At 40.3% G+C, this 17323-nt stretch overlaps 1 protein-coding gene across 5 annotated transcripts in view; it reads right to left on the bottom strand.

Annotated features, from left to right (window-relative positions):
* LOC109971363 (phosphatidylinositol-binding clathrin assembly protein) overlaps positions 1-17323 on the bottom strand; it is a 69260-nt gene that overhangs the window by 39408 nt on the left and 12529 nt on the right. For all 5 annotated transcript variants that reach the window (XM_020619557.1, XM_020619559.1, XM_020619561.1 and 2 more), the window contains exon 3: positions 14576-14718. In XM_020619557.1, the coding sequence (XP_020475213.1) occupies positions 14576-14718 (143 nt within the window). The remainder of the gene's footprint in view (positions 1-14575; positions 14719-17323) is intronic.

Genomic DNA, 17323 nt, shown 5'->3' with positions numbered 1-17323 from the left:
CCGGTAGGCTCATCAGAAAGAAATCTGTAGCATTTATATGGTGAGGAGAGACGCATGGCTTATGCACGTCAGTGTGAACTGACACATTTGATAGAATGGAATTCTATCTACAGCATGTAGACAACATGCTCAGTGTGAATTAGAGGTGAGAGACTATAGTCCAGTACTTGAGATATTTCAGGCAGCACCAAACAGACAGACACTGCCATGCTTAGAGAGCTACATCACTAGCTTGGCATCAACAAAGGCCATCTTCTCTTATTTAAAGACTATTTAGATAAGTGGAAAGGTAAAACCAATCTGTTGAAACACTCATACTCACTTGTCTGACAGATGGTAACAGCTTGTGCTCATTAGCCAACAGCTAATAAGGAAGATCGATGTGATTCATCACTGTCTTTATTAAAATGCAGCCATCTCTGCTGTGAATCAAAACACAGTCTCTGAAGATGTTTAAATAAAATGTCTTCTAGTTTGTTCCCCTGCCTGCAAAGAGGTCAGCTATGAAACAGCAATCTCAGAGCAGACAGGAAGAACAATTTGACCACATTTCCCTACTGCTACCCCTGCTGCTTTAGATAGTTTAACTTCTACCATTTGCATCACCTCGGGCTGGGCTGTTTAAAATGGAACTTTCATCTTCCTGTTTTTTTTTCTAGCCATTTACCAAACCTCCTTTTGAGTAGCCCACACAGAGTACTGGTATCAGCAGTGTTAAAAAAAAGCAAGCCACTTTCTGATTAAGCAGAAGATTGACAGCACAACAAATTATTTTGAAATAACCACTTGGAGTGTTATTGCAGGTCCTTCCTTCCTGTACAACCAGCATTGCTCCCCAGTAGACCTGCCCCCTAAGTCGACGTCACACACCCACGGACAGAATAACTATGAATACACAGAATTCCCGTGTGCAATGTCTTACTTATTTATTATAGCTTGTCTATATTTATATTGGTAAAACCTTGTCTGCTACTTTAACAGTGAGTGCCTGTTTCTATCCCCTTGCTGCTGAAACCATGTAAATTTCCCTGTAGTGCGACTAATAACCGATTATCTTAAAAAGTTAGTGAGATCTAATCTAAAGCAAAGACTTCTGTCCAGGAAGTGATGAACCATGTTATCACTATCATTTACAGGCTTAGACATCCTTGTTTATATTTTAAACGTTTCTCCACTACTGTGCAACAGAAACGTGATACCTCCGTCTATATGAATCCATGACACCACTTAGTCAACAGATGTTGCAAGCACTTTACTTCCCATTTTCCAGGAAATCTCTGCCGTTTACTATTGGCCACAGAGCAGCTCCCATCACTCTTCCTATTCTTTTGAGAGTTTTTTTTTTGCCTTGTTTGAGAGCACCGCAAGGTTAAAATATTAATGATAACTAGAGCTGTACTTACTCCATTTCTAAAACCCAAAACTTTTTTGCTGGAGCTAGAGATTTAGAACAAATTCAGGTGCAAATAAAGTATCAAAGGATAAGGTTTTGTAATGGAATAGTAAAATTAAAACATGGTTTGCTGAAGAAAAAAAATGTATGAAAATGTATTAAAAAGCCTTTATTCTTATGGCTCTCATAGTGAGGATTAAAAACAATACATGTTCAAAAGGTTTGTTACAGCCCACGGGCAAAATGAAAATTAAATTGAGGTGTAATAATAAATTATGACCGAATTTTTGACAGTCCATCAAAATGCTGGACAATGAGAAAATCTAGAAAGTTTGGAATATAAAATGGTGAGAGCTGATTCAGTTGCGTTTAATGTAGACCTTGATGACTGACTCGAGTAACGAGGACTCGGCTCAGACTCGAATTATTCTTTGGTGACTCGGACTAAAGACTCGACTTGAGCACTGGGGACCTGCCTACAACACTGCATCATGAACAAGTCTGCTAGCTCGTCTTCCTTACATCACATGATAAGAGTGCACAGTGGAAAATATCTTCGTTCCTGGTCAGACAGAGCACATTTTAGCAGCCTGGTGCATCTTTTTGTAATCCCTTCCAATGACAGTGAAGCATTTTGCTCACTTTTGTATAGCTGAGTGCCTCATGTTGTTTCACTCACTCAAACGCCTCCAGTTGAAATTACTTCAACTTACAGCAGAAAAGTACCTGATGTCGTTGGCGGTTTTTTTTCCCCACTGTCCAATCAGATAAACCGAGAGGCAAGCCTTCTGTGGTAGTGACTCAAAATGTAGTGGTGACCTACCACAATAAAGGCTCAGCCACTCAGCAGGACAAATGGACTCTGTAGTTGGTGGTCATTTTAGTGACGCAAGGCCCAACGATTGACAGCAGATTGTCAAACTGTCCCTGACTCATTCTAAGATACACCTTGAAGCAACCATCATCCATATTTCTTCTGAGGGTCATATGATGTACAGTATTGTTCAAAATAATAGCAGTACAATGTGACTAACCAGAATAATCCAGGTTTTTAGTATATTTTTTATTGCTACATGGCAAACAAGTTACCAGTAGGTGCAGTAGATTCTCAGAAAGCAAACAAGACCCAGCATTCATGATATGCACGCTCTTAAGGCTGTGAAATTGGGCAATTAGTTGAAAGGGGTGTGTTCAAAAAAATAGCAGTGTCTGCCGTTGACTGTACAAACACAAAACTATGTTGTACAAACGTTTTTGTTTCTAGGATTTAGCAATCCTGTGAATCACTAAACTAATATTTAGTTGTATGACCACAGTTTGTTATAACTGCTTCACATCTGTGTGGCATGGAGTCAACCAACTTGTGGCACCTTTCAGCTGTTATTACACTCCATGATTCTTTAACAACATTCCACAATTCATTTACATTTCTTGGTTTTGCTTCAGAAACAGCATTTTTGATATCACCCCACAAGTTCTCGATTGGATTAAGGTCCGGGGATTGGGCTGGCCACTCCATAACATTAATTTTGTTGGTTTGGAACCAAGACTTTGCTCGTTTACTAGTGTGTTTGGGGTCATTGTCTTGTTGAAACAACCATTTCAAGGGCATGTCCTCTTCAGCATAAGGCAACATGACCTCTTCAAGTATTTTGACATATGCAAACTGATCCATGATCCCTGGTATGCGATAAATAGGCCCAACACCATAGTAGGAGAAACATGCCCATATCATGATGCTTGCACCACCATGCTTCACTGTCTTCACTGTGTACTGTGGCTTGAATTCAGAGTTTGGGGGTCATCTCACAAACTGTCTGTGGCCCTTGGACCCAAAAAGAACAATTTTACTCTCATCAGTCCACAAAATGTTCCTCCATTTCTCTTTAGGCCAGTTGATGTGTTCTTTGGCAAATTGTAACCTCTTCTGCACGTGCCTTTTTTTTAACAGAGGGACTTTGCGGGGGATTCTTGAAAATAGATTAGCTTCACACAGACGTCTTCTAACTGTCACAGTACTTACAGGTAACTCCAGACTGTCTTTGATCATCCTGGAGCTGATCATTGGCTGGGCCTTTGCCATTCTGGTTATTCTTCGATCCATTTTGATGGTTGTCTTCCGTTTTCTTCCACGTCTCTCTGGTTTTGCTCTCCATTTTAAGGCATTGGAGATCATTTTAGCTGAACAGCCTATAATTTTTTGCACCTCTTTATAGGTTTTCCCCGTGCCTATCATGAATGCTGGGTCTTGTTTGCTTTCTGAGAATCTACTGCACCTACTGGTAACTTGTTTGCCATGTAGCAATAAAAAATATACTAAAAACCTGGATTATTCTGGTTAGTCACATTGTACTGCTATTATTTTGAACAATACTGTATGTACATGGAACTCAAGATTCTCTGTATCCAGTTTTTTGGAGAACAGCCTCTCACCCTCAATCATGCTCTTTTTTTATGCTTAGATGATAAGGTAAGACATTAATTATGTACATTTTTATGTTTAGATAAATGTTTAAATAGATGTTTAAACAGTCTAGCTGTTAGGCAAAGGATAGCAATTCTGTGTTTGCCTAGTAAAAATTTTAAAAATATGCAACAAGCTGCTCTTTTTTTTTTTTTTTTTTTTTTTTGTAGATGCTCTGTCTGATCGGGGCCTTAGCAGTCATCCATGGATTTAGGAACTCAGGCTTCAGGCTTCCCAAAAGCATCTTAACAATAAGGCCTTCTCTGTCCAACTGACTTAAAATGATCTGAGATGTGCCACTTTGCCAGCTGCCGATCTGGAAGAGAACCAGTTCTCACTGTCTGCTTGGAGCATCTAAGAATGTGTGTGTGAGAGAGTGAGAGAGAGAGTGAGAACAAATATGCTTGCAGGCATGTGTACTGGATTCAGCTACACTGAAATGTTTCCAAAGGCTCTGGGACTGTTTAAAAAAAATTTTGATCTTGTTCTCGCTCTTGCGCACATGTGTGTGTGTGTGTGTGTGTGTGTGTGTGTGTGGTTACACTGTGGGTACAAAACTAACATAAGGTTAGTAGGGTTAGGAAAGTTAAGGTAATGCTAGCAATGATTGAAATACAGCCTTATTTTATCCCTGACACAGTCCAACACATTGTCAAAACAAAATCCAAAAAACTGATCACTGATTTCATTATCAATTAATCTATTTACTAATTTTGGGGTTATTTGTTTAATGTATAAAATGTCAGATGAATACAGAGCAGCTCCCAGAGCCACTGGCTGATGTTGGACGCAAACTGTTAGACAAAGAAAACCAGTGAATTCTCACAGTTTAGAAGATGGAACCAGTAAGTGTTTGGAATTTTTAACTATACTAAGAGTATGGCAATATCAGTCAGACAATCACAAACCACTTTGGTCATTCAGCACCATCATCAGGTCAATATTTCAATTTATGCAGCGTGTGTTGGTTTATGACCAAATACTTGCAAAAATAATGATACTCTCTTCAGCCTTAGCTGGACTTTTTGTTTAGTGCTATTTAGCAAATGTTAGCATACTAACACAATGAACTAAGAGGAAGAACATAGTAAACATTTTACCTGTTTCAACATGTTAGCATGATCACATTAGCATTGTACTCAGTGTATCTTACAGTTATTAGCACAGCTGTAGAATCTTGTTGCTTGATAATTGTGCAGATGGTCTGCCAATGTACTAATTCACCATTTCAGTTCTGAATGCAGGCACATAAGTGTAGTGAGTGCACTCTTAAGAACATGGCAAAGTATGAGGTTAGATTAGACGCTGTCTTCATACTTCCTGACTATTAAGCTTAATAATAAGAATAAGTGTAATGTGTTTAGCATTCTGCCTGTGTCAGAATGATCTGAGGTTAAGACAGAGAAACTCATACACTATGGTCACAAAGAGAGGAGAAGAAGGGGAGAGAGCAAGAGAAACACCTCATAAACTTCATAAGCTCCCTGGATCGCCCTCCTGTGTGTCGACTCTTCCTCATCAAAAGTCCATCTGACAAGAGCCTGCGTTTCTCCCACAGCCTCAAATACAAAGGCAGAGGCAGAGAGAACCCACATGGATAGAGTTCAAGGATAAATCTATAAGGAGGCAGAAACACTTAGAAACAGACAGAGAGGGAGACTGTGAAATCTGCTGAGCCCTAGATTATTCAGGGGAGACGGTTCCAAGAAATAGATACTTTTCTGAGACGAGGTGCAGATTTAGAAGAAAAGGTATAAGAATAGAGGAGTGAAAGGAGGCGCGAGTATGAAGATGTGCAGAGATAGAGCAGATGAGATGGAAAAGCAGGTCGACTGCTTGTCAAATAATTCATGTTAGCATATTGGTGAACAACCTTGTGTATTTTTAACACAGACTGCCCACCTCAACAGTGAAACACAGCAACACATAGAGCTCCTAGCATCCAGCTTTCACCCATTCATCCCTTGCTTGCCCTAAGTTTCTCCACCTCCCTCCTGTCTAGGGTCTACGACATTTCATCCAGCCGCAAAAAGGTTAAATTGCGATTTCAAAAAGGAGTGATAAACTTGATGTTATAATGGAAGATAAGAAGCTCCACACTTCTGGTCTCTCCTCATGGCAAAAAAAAAACAAATCAAGAAGTGATGAAAGTAGAATGAACGAAAAGAGCCTGACAAGTTCTGACCCCACTTACTTTCTCTTTTCTGCGCACCTGGCTAAAGACCACATGAAGTAGGCATGCTGGTCGTTTTAGAAAACATTAGAAAGGTGTGGGAAGATGTGCTTTCAGACATGGTTTAATGATCTGACAAGAACTTCAGAAGGCTAAATCTTCAGATTTTTTTTTATCCTGCTTCTCTTTGGAATTAAAATTTAAAAATAAAAAAAGTCAAACACTGACATTGCATTACATGGTATCTGGGAAGCTGAAACAGTTACTGCTCTGCCCTCTTTGGACCTGCCAACATGTACACAGAGCCAACAAACAACCATGTCTTCCAGGAACAATTGATCGTGTAGTGAAATTCTGTTAGCTATTACAAACTGTACAAACTGCTGTTGTTTGAGGACTCAATGTCTTGCTCAAGGACACTTCAGCAGGGATAAGGACATGTTCACAGAGGATTAAACAGGTCAGCTCTTTCCATACAGGGGCCAGGGTGTCACCAGGGAAATTTATTTTTGGCAGCTGTGCTCAACTTTACTTTTAAACAAAATCCATGCACAAAATAGTCAGAACTGACTTCTAACTGAGTCCCAATGTACACTGATGACTCATACAAGAAGAATGAGTCATGATCAGGCTGTGCTGAATCAAAGCAGCTCTTATGCAAGCAGAGGAAATAGACGTGTGGACAGATACTGGCACATGTGCACAGACAAACTGCCGAGTACATATCCTGCCTGGGATTCTCTCCCATTCTTGTATCTCCTCCTCTTCTGCTATATAGAGTTTCTTTTCCTCTTACGTAATCAACCATTTAGCCTCCTAATCCAATCCCAATGTGAAATAAACAGTTACAAAGGAGATGATGGGTGGGAATTGAGAATTAGAGGATTAAAAGAAACCATCTACATTTAAATGTTCGTGAATGCATAACCGGTTTAAATAATATCTTAGTGTGTGCGTGTCTGTGCCTACAAGGTGACAAGGCTAATAGTGTGTAGGCTCCTACTCTCAGAGGAGCAGTTGTCTTGCTTGTAGATGAATGTGTCTGCCAGGTCAATGATGCAGCTAAGCAACAAGAGTCATCATTTGAAAGACACAGAGTGGGCATTACTATAGTTTTCTGTAGGGTGGCAAAAATGCTGCATGTATTATTCCATTACAAGTAGAAGTTCATTTTCTGTATAGACAGTGTTAGGTGGCCTGCAGCTGGAGCATGTACAGTGCTTGGTATGGTAAATCTGTTTCCTTTTTGTTAAAGGGTCCATAAAACTTTAGAATTTAATATTGTCAAAGAACTTCACCTTCTTTGTTTGTGTGGTGCTAATGCTAGAGATTACACTTATTAGAAGTATGATCAAATATTCACAGTTGCAATTCAGTTTATTCAAAATTGTGGGTCAGTTTTGGATTAATTCAATGACTACGGTGCAGTGTTCTTTTCTTTTCTGATATGTGCCTGTCTGGCTTCCTCTTCACAAATCCTCAGAAATCTGAAATTAACAGTAAGGGTCATAATATTGTATAAACATATAATGCTGTTCAATTATCCCTCTTGTGCTTCTATGAGAAACATTGAGGAAATCAATAAAGGAAAACTTTCAAATGATATTTTCCAGCTGTAAAAAAATAATTTGTTTTTTTGTGACAATGTATCAAAATGTACTAGTTTGACAACAACTGAACCATGTTTCTAAATAGTGAGGGTATCACCTTGAGTGTTTTTTTCCCAATTATTTATGATCGTTACATGAAGTATTTTGTTATTTACACATAAAAAACTGGTTTGCAGTCTGGAATTCTAGTACTTTTATATTGCTAGATCAGCTTTAACTGGAGATCAATGCAGTCAAAGTGCTAATTGCAATGTAAAAAGTGCAATTGTAACAAAGGGTGGCAGCAGCAGAGCTAATTACAGTTCTACTAATTAAACCTGACACTTGAACAGAGAGTGGAAGGAGTAAAACAGCTTCTCACAGGAATTACATTTTAGAAGAAGTGTGCAATCATTAGAAAGAATGCTGTCAAATCAAATAAAAATAAAACAAATTACTAAAAACAACATAGGAAAAACATTCTCCAGTATGTTGCCCTGCACAGAGACCAAGCACATTAAGCCATGACCACATCGGGGGAAAACAACTCATCTTGCTCCACTGACTTTGTTGCATGAAGGCGCCTCCTTGACAATTCAGTCTTTTTACAAAAAACTGAAAAATGTCTAAAAACTGCTTTGTGTTAAGATGCACTACCAACAAAGATCCGAGTCAGTTTTAAAAGGTGCCAAACAAACAACAACAAAAAAAAAAAAAACTTTTAAAGACAAAGCCTTTCTCTTACAGCCTCGTGCACATGCCTCCAACATTCTGCTGAGCCTAGTTATGGCTGCCAAGCTATGATATGACAATGTTCTGTTGCTCTGCGGCGTATTTTAATTACAAATCAGACAGCTAATGTGTCAGCACATACTCCAAACCAATAAACTGAATCAGTGTTTAAAAAAAATAGTTACAAAAATGGAGATGTAGACATCCCTGACTGGCATAATATCCATTGAGCTAGTTGAACCCAGCAAGTTTCTGGATGGCTGAGCCTGCTGAGCCTAATAGGATGACCACACACACACAAACACACACTTTGCTTTCATCTATTGATCACACAGATGCAGCCAATTTACTGGAGTTGGAAAAACCTGTTTATCTGTCTGAAGGGGCAAGAGGAAGTGTGTGGTGAGTGTGTCAGCTCCTCGTGGGTCACCTTGGAGTTATTATACTTTTGAGATGGGATGGTTGTGTATCGGAGACAAGCAGGAGTCTGTCTGGAGTGCACAAACGCGCACACACACTGCAATGTCTGTCTCCGTATCTTTATGTTTGCCACACCAGCAGCTGATAGGGAGCATATGTGTGATGACTGTGCATCCAAGCTTTTCACATTATCACCAGTGACCTCTGTTACAGTCAGGGTGACCTCAAACACACACACACACACACACACACACACACACACAAAATATACTGTACCCCCCACCGCCCCCGTTCCTGGGAGGATGTATTTCGTGCTCGAGTCAGCACTTTTCTGCTTCTTTCCATTCCCCATTTTTCCCACTTGTATTACTTTCCAGCCCAGTAAAATGTCTGTCTTTCATAATGTCTTGCTCACCAAATCTCTGCCTCTGTTTCCTCGCTCTCCTTGAGGAGCTGAGGGAGTATAGTGATGGGAGTGTTTCACTGACATCACTGAAACAAATGGGCTGTTTGCTATCTGGGGCACTGGTAGCAGGCAGCGAAGGGGGTTGGGGGTGGCGACTCGCGCTGCCACATTATACCACTGTAAAAGCACAAGCTGTGTAGTCTCTCTCTCTCGCACACACGCGCACACACACACACACCTTGATGTTTCCCATCTCACACACAAAGAAAAGCAGCATGTCCTGCTACCATCAGCATTTTCGCCGGTGTCCTCAACAGACTGTCCCCGTCTCCCCTCATGTCCTTTATGACTCTCGCACCGTCTAAACACACTTCTTGCCTCGTTCATTCTCTCCGCCTTCTCCTTCCCTCGCCCTATCACCCTTTTTTCACTCTTTCAACACACTCCATCCTATTCCTGTATCCAGTTGTGATGTACAGAGTCACAGCACTCTATCCTGATTCGTAAAGCACTGAGGTGCAATCAATCAGACTGTAATTTTCCCCCGCTGACACTTACAGCCATTCTGTCCTGAAGAAGAAAGGATGATAGGTAGTATTTCTGAGCACTTGGCGTCCTTGAAAACAAACTCCCAAAAAGGGTTTCACAGCATTGTGTTGTACTGTACCTTGTGGTCTGGCAAATCTCTGTGCTGTGAATTTGTCAAAGTCACAGTACAGTCAGTACGGAAAGTAGGTTTTCCACATTTTGTTATGTTTCAGGCTCATTAAAATATTCCGTTTTTTTCCTAATCAATCTACACAATACTGCACAATGATAAAGTAAAAACAGGTTGAAGCGTTTTGTAAATTTATTAAAAATAAAAGACTGAAATATCAATTTAGATAAGAATTCAGACCCTTGGTCATGACAATCTATTTGTATAGCTGTACCTAATAAAGTGGCCGGTGAGGGTAAACACCACTACCAAAGCTTTTTTTCCTGCAATTTAGTTCATCTTCTCTGGAGACATTAGCAACATGTGATCAGTGCTGCATATATTCATTTTGTTTATGAGTTATCAAGGTTATGCAGCCGTTCAGTAATGAGATTTTATTAAGAATTTAAAAATAAAGATCCACAAGGTTATTACCTTGTTTTAGAATAATCATACCTTAAATGCTGTTAGGAAAATATAATGTGGCATTTTATTTTATTGTAGTGTTTTGTTTTATAGCAGAAATAGAGTGAATAATGCTTATTGGAAACCAAGTGAAACAAAGCGTTACCACCAAATATCTCATTACAAAACATAAACTTGTGAATAAATCAGTCTTGGAGAGTCAGTTGCAAGAAATATAAAGAATGAAAGAAAATTTTCTGAAGGGTTATGTGTCAAAAACCCACTTAAGGAAGTGCTTTTAGTCTTTCAAAAATCAATTTTTAAAATGACTAACTTCTGTATGACCCCACTTCTCCCTCTTACTTGAACACTCATCTCTTGCACTGTAATTCACTAGATCTTTGCTCCTTTCTTGCAGTTCTGTGAACAAATGTCCCTTCCCCTGTTTTTCCTGTGTCAATGCTTCCTCCCTTTCTATAGCCTTGTTCAGGTCTTAGGTGGGCAAAGCATCAAACACTCACAGGAGAGAGGCCCAAGTGGGGAGGGAGAGGAGCACAGTAACTGGGAGTGAACAGGTAGAAAATAGCTAACCCAGTCATTGTCTGGCATTTCCTGCTGGATTGTTTTTGGTACATACTGGCCTATGATGCAAAGGCTTGGAAGTATACTGTCAAATGTTAACTGAGACAATGGGTACATAACAAGCAACGACTAAACACTCATTACATCCCTGTTTCTCAAAAGCTCAATTCAAATTTAAACTTTATGCGTTTGTTAACCGGTACAGTTCAGACTAGTGCCCTGCACGTCTGTCCCCTAAGTTACAAACAGTGGAGAAAGTATGAGGTGTAGCAATAGAGGATGTCGTTACATATAGTGGGCCTACCAATAACATTAGGTGTCTGCACATGCAATCTCTTGCATCTTTGTGAGCAGCTCAGCTCACTAAAAACATGATCGTTCCAGAGAATGCCCTGAACAGCAATAACAAAGGAAAAAAAATTCTCCTAGAGAACACACTCTATTCATCCGCCATGTTGTAAGTACCGTGGCTCTCTCCGTCACAGTTGGTGGTATGTTTGAATGAAGCCGTGACGAACATTAACATAAAAGCGATGCGTGTCTGTATGACAGAAAGGCGTCGGTTTAACAGACTGGTGAAGTCAGCAACGTTGTGTATGCCGCATCTGAAAAGGGCCAGAGTGTCACTGGGGACGGATACAGGATTGCTTATTGGCAGGGAGAAAAAAAACTGGAGGTGAAGAACTGAATGAGCATCAATACTGGCCCATCAACTGAACACACACACACACACACACACACACACACACACACTTCACTACTATAATCACAATCCCAAATCCTTTAACAAATATGGTAGCTGAGGAAAAGGAGATTAAAATGTAATTCACCTGCTTTTTGCTCTGAATGGTAAATTCCCACATTTCATTTGAAAGCATTGGCTGAATACACAGCATTACCAGAAACAGCACAATAAAATGGGCTGCATCTAATATGGCTGGATTTTGCTGACATCCAGACCAACTTACAATAAATACAACATCAGAAGTCTTGTGCCGCATTCACTATAGCCTATGTCACAACAGCTATTGTATTAGGTCATCTTCAGTTTGCCACCAAACTGGAACTGGTTGACATGTTGATCTGGAAAAGAATGTAGTATATTGACCCCAATTCTGTGGGTCTGTGGTTTCTACTTTTATGGCCAGATTTCTCTCAGCTCTGACTATAATGGATCGGACGGCCATGAGGGAGCAGGGACACCTGGCTGCTGAGCCTCAAGTCAGCACCACTGTCCTGACAGGCCTGATGAATGCAGTACACACCTTTGCTCTGCTCCAGCCTGGAGCCTCACTCTGTGGTTCTATTAGGACTTTTCAATTACTGTACATCACATTTGTAGCATCTAAGATTGATAACTACTAAAGAGTAGCATATTAATAACAAAACACTGCATTATAAAAGCCCATTTAACTTGAGTTATTAGTAACTTTAAAGTGTTGCTTGGCTCTGTCATAAACCGGGGAAACAAGATTACTATTTAGCACCAAACACATTTTACTTATCTGCTATAGCGATTAGATGCATATAAATATATATACACAGGGAAATGTGGAAAAAATACAACGTGATAACAGGTCTAAATATTGCTTCTGTTCTGCATGGGATGAGAGACAATACAATAATAGAAACAGTAATATGAAGCTTTATTAGTATAGGCCTATATTAGTATAAGGTGGCAGTGACGCGGTAGTTAGCGCTATTGCTTCACAGGGTTCGAGGTTCGAGCCCGGGTCGACCCGGTGCCTTTCTGTGTGGAGTCTACATGTTCTCCCTGTGCTTGCTTGGGTTCTCTCTAGGTACACCAGTTTCCTCCCACAGTTCAAAGACATGCAGCTTAGGTTGATTGGTGACTCTAAATTGCCTGTAGGAGTGAGTGAGTGAGTGTGTGTGGTTGTCTAAGTGTCAGCCCTGTGATAGACTGGCGACCTGTCCAGGGTGTACCTCGCCTCTCGCTCAATGTCAGCTGGGATTGGCTCCAGCACCCCCATGACCCTATTCAGGAATAAGCAGTATAGATAATGGATGGATAGATAATGTGTATATTAGTATAATATACCCTTTATTTAAGTTATTGTTTACTAGAATTAAAATTTTAAAGAAAGAGCTAAACGTAAGGCATAGTGAGTTCGATCTTTAACCTCTAGAGTCCCTGCGTCCTCATATGAGGACCGCACAGCTTGGGTTTCCAAAGCTCAGGACTCTAGAGGTTAAACATCTTCTATAAACTGCCTGTTAGTAAGGTAGAAATTAGGATCCAACAGGGTGTTGCAATCACTGTTAAGTCATTAAGTGACAACATCAAAAAGGTTCAAAGTGACAGTGATAGCCTACAGCTTGGTAATAGTGTATGTTTAAACCACTTCCTGCTACTCTGCAGTGACCTACGTCGCATGATTTGTCTTATCAAAAATGATGCGGGACTTTCCACAGAACTAGCAATTAGTGTGGAGTCATCCGATAATCTGCTGTCTCTCTGAACTCTATGTGAAGTCCAGGTTTCATGCAAGTGTCTTATTACTGAAGGCGACAGTATTTAGCAGCAATTAACTCAACCAGGCTGGAGGCTTTTTGTATGTGAACGCACAAGTATTGCCCACCCATCTTCTCTTCCTCTTTTATGAGGAATTTCAGCTTAATGAACTAAACAAGGAACCAGCAAAAGGAAGCGTTACGTAATGTCGATGTCGACACAAGTGACTAAATGAGGAAGAAGAACTTCTCTGTTTGAATGGAAACTAAAAGGAATGTGGTTGCAAGGTGTGTCGGCATTTGGGTGTGTTTTACTATCATGTGTGGCTTGATAGTACAATCAATTCCCATTGTATACAGCATGAATAAAGTGCACATAAGCTTAATGGTAAAAGAATAGTTTGACATTTCTGGAACAAAGCAACACACTGTGCTTGGACTGCTATATTTATACATTCAACACCGTACCTGTATAGTTGGCACCAAATGGCACTAATCCATCTGAATATCAAAGTACACATTTTGTTCTCTTAAATATGTTTTAAAGCATGTAAACTAGAGGATTAGTATAAATGCAAACCACAACTTCTATCTTTTAAGAAATGAATAAAACAACACAGAATGAAACTACAGCTCTCTTTGAATTAATGTGTCCTCTCCATTTCAAAAGCCGCACTGCACTGCTGCATATAAATTGAGACATTTTGCTGACATGAAGTTTGATCAAACCTCTTCATGAAAGATCTGGTCAAAATCACACTTAAAAAGTTCTCTCAAACACAGCAGCAATGATTTGAATTTCAATTTCCAATTATTGTACTTGAAAGCCTGCAAATCCATGGAGGGACTGTATTATTCTTCTGATTTTCAACCATGTTTATACTGAGTTAATTTATTTGTTTATTCATCTGCTTCTATCCTTGTCCTTCATCTTGCTTCCAGCTCATACTGAGCTGATACATTTCCCCACACTGCACAGCTACAATATTTTAATTATTCCCTCTATGGATCTTAATGTGTACATCATCATCAGCCGCACACAATATTTGTGTTGCGCATACATTAGTCACCCTCCCACTGTCAATCTTAATGCTGACAGACATGAAAAACAGATCTAAATGTGACACTATGTTGGTGTTTATGAATGTGTGACAGAGATGAGTAATAACCTGACTTATTGATGTACCCTACAAAAGGTTGTTTGTGTGAATGTATGGGTGTTTGCGTATGCAAGCCTCCTACCTCGTTGCCGTACATCATGAGGTGGTGGGTGGTGATAAGGGCTTTGAAGACCACCACCCAGCTGGAGTTGGCCGTGCGCTCAAACAGCGTGTCCGCCAGCTGGGGAATGTTCACGTTCATCTCATTGGTGCAGTGAATCAGATCTGATTTAAAAAAAAGAGCAATAATGTTTTTAAAGGTTTGATAATCCTGACTGAAACAAACATTAAAGAGCCCAATGGCATGCTTTTTTGTGTTTGACATATATATTGTTGAAATGAATTATCATCTTAAATGTGACAAAGCTATTAAAAAAAACAAACAAACAAAAAAAAAAAACAAGGTGTACCCATGTTGTTGTACTTCTATGCAGAAGCAACTTGATTTATACTCGTCTCGTGAACTCTTGCTGGTGAGACTAAAGTCTTATGCAATAGTTTAGGGATTTCCTTGAATGGTCATATTCTCCAGGCTGTGCCTGTTCATATGAGCTTGCCTACAGCTGGAAAACCTACAAGCAGCCAGCCTGTGAAGCCCCCCTTGGATTCAAGACCGGCTTCCCCTGGAGTACAGTACCTGTATGTTTTGACTGCTTGAGGCCAGTGTGTCTACCGCATGTGATGTGTTGGCAAGAGGATTCTAACAATCCATGATGTTATCATCAGTGTGACATTGTCAGAATTAATTTCACTACCTTGAGAATATACAGTATGTGGTCATCTGTAACAGGAGGGATCTTGGGAAAGTAATTTTTAAGCAAAAATGGTTCAAAGTCAAGGATCCCAGTTTCTCAACAGTGAACATTTTATGGGTTTTCCTTCTACACAATCTGCCAAGATCATGTTTAACTATAACTGACCTGTATAACTGTATCTAAGGTGCTTTACTACTGTTATACACCATTTTGTTTTAAATGAATATGTAGGATAAGATGGATCCATGTACAAGCATGCACAAGGCAAAAGAATGTGACAGAATAACGACCGGGTGTTTCCATCAGACTGGAGAAAAGCTACGACTAAGCACACACGAGCAAAATCAAGCTAATTTGTGACCTATGTCAGTTTTGGGTGTAGTACCAAACTCTACACTACACACTCCTATCCATCTCTTTAAAAACTCCAAATATGCAGATAACTGTGAAATGTCTCATATTTCAAGGAAATCTCACTGAACTATTGATGTTAGAACAATGTATTAAAACCCCTCTAATTTACTACAAGTCAGCTTTATTTTGAAGGTGCGTGACATGATCTGACCAGGTAGTGACAGCTTGTCACCCTCCCCACTTTAGCTGAAATTGATTTGAACTGACTCTGCTCAGGTCCCTTAGCTTATTATAAAGATTCAGTGTTTTCAATCACAGCAGGCAGGACGCAGTCGTCTTCTCCAGCACAAACATCAATACAGACACATGGCTAAATTGATCATTCACACCAGATGGTTTTATTGTAGCAATCTCTACTCGTTTCATTCCTTCACCTTTCCGCCCATCCCTGCTCTCTCCCCTCCAACCACCTCCTCTCTCTGTCCTTTGTTCTTCACCACAGGATATTACGAGCTGCTGGTGCTCATACCTGGTAACTACGGAAACAGCTTCTCATTAGACTACCGGAGGACTGTGGCGGGAGAGCCCCATTGGGAGTCTTCATCATCATAATCTGATGCACATACACATACAAGCATGCACAGGTGCATATACTTAGTCCATCTTCCCTCTTCCCTTCACTCGCTTAATACATTATCTCCCTCAAGACCCCCCCCCACACACACACACGCACACACAGTGACAAAACGCAGCAGACATCCAGTTCAGCATTGCTCTCAGTTGTTCACTCAATATAGCACCTCTCCCACTCCTCGCCTAACACACACACACAGGGCAGGGGGCTATTAGTCAATACAAATGACTGTGGAGTAATGTAACACAAAGGTACATTACAGCACAGTGCATCTGTTTAGCTGCATTAGTGAGATGGATGACAGCCAACCAGAACACGGTTTAGTGGCTAACAGTGTTTTTGACTCAGAGTGGCAGGAGGACAGATCACAGGATTTCATGCTTATTGGGAAATGTTCCAATATGAATGCACCAGCATGTTGAATGACACTTTTCAATACCAGCCTTGCACAGACTGTTAGCTGCCCCCACTTCTCTCCCTCTGCTGCTATTTTTTTGCCCCCTCCTACTGCATCCCTACATGATATTACTAAGGCTGATTAGAAACAATTAATATTTCTGAACTGGAAACAGTAGCTTAATGAATTTGCTCCCTCACTACTCTTTTGTTTTCAATCTATCCACTCAATCTCATATTTCTCCCACTCTCGTTAGGTCTGGAGTGGTGTGTGTGTGAGTGAGAGAGAGAGAGAACTAAGAGAAGGACCTATTAGGTTTGTGGTAACGCTCGTGGACAAGTGTGTATGTGTGCGGGTGATAATGTAAGGAGGGTACGTGTTGACTTAATCAGGCAGAGTAGAAAGCATTAGATACCATGGATCCCAGACCAGCGAGAGGAAGGGAAAGGCGCTGCAAATGTGGCAAACACATGGCACAGAAAAATGCAGGGTAGGGGTAAAGAGGAGCAGACATGAAGAGAACAGAGGGGTGAAGGAGTAAGAGAGAGAACAATGAGGGAGATTCAAAAAAAGATAGAAAAGAGATGGAGGGACCAAGAATACAGGAAAGGAGTAAGAAATAGACAAATGAGAAGAGATGAAAGAGACATGAGTGTTTCTTCATCCAGACAATTTACAGGAATCCACACA

The sequence above is a fragment of the Monopterus albus genome, unplaced genomic scaffold (genome assembly GCF_001952655.1).
Source record: "Monopterus albus unplaced genomic scaffold, M_albus_1.0 scaffold222.1, whole genome shotgun sequence".
Classification (NCBI taxonomy): Eukaryota; Metazoa; Chordata; class Actinopteri; order Synbranchiformes; family Synbranchidae; genus Monopterus; species Monopterus albus.
This window is presented reverse-complemented; position numbering and strand designations above follow the sequence as displayed.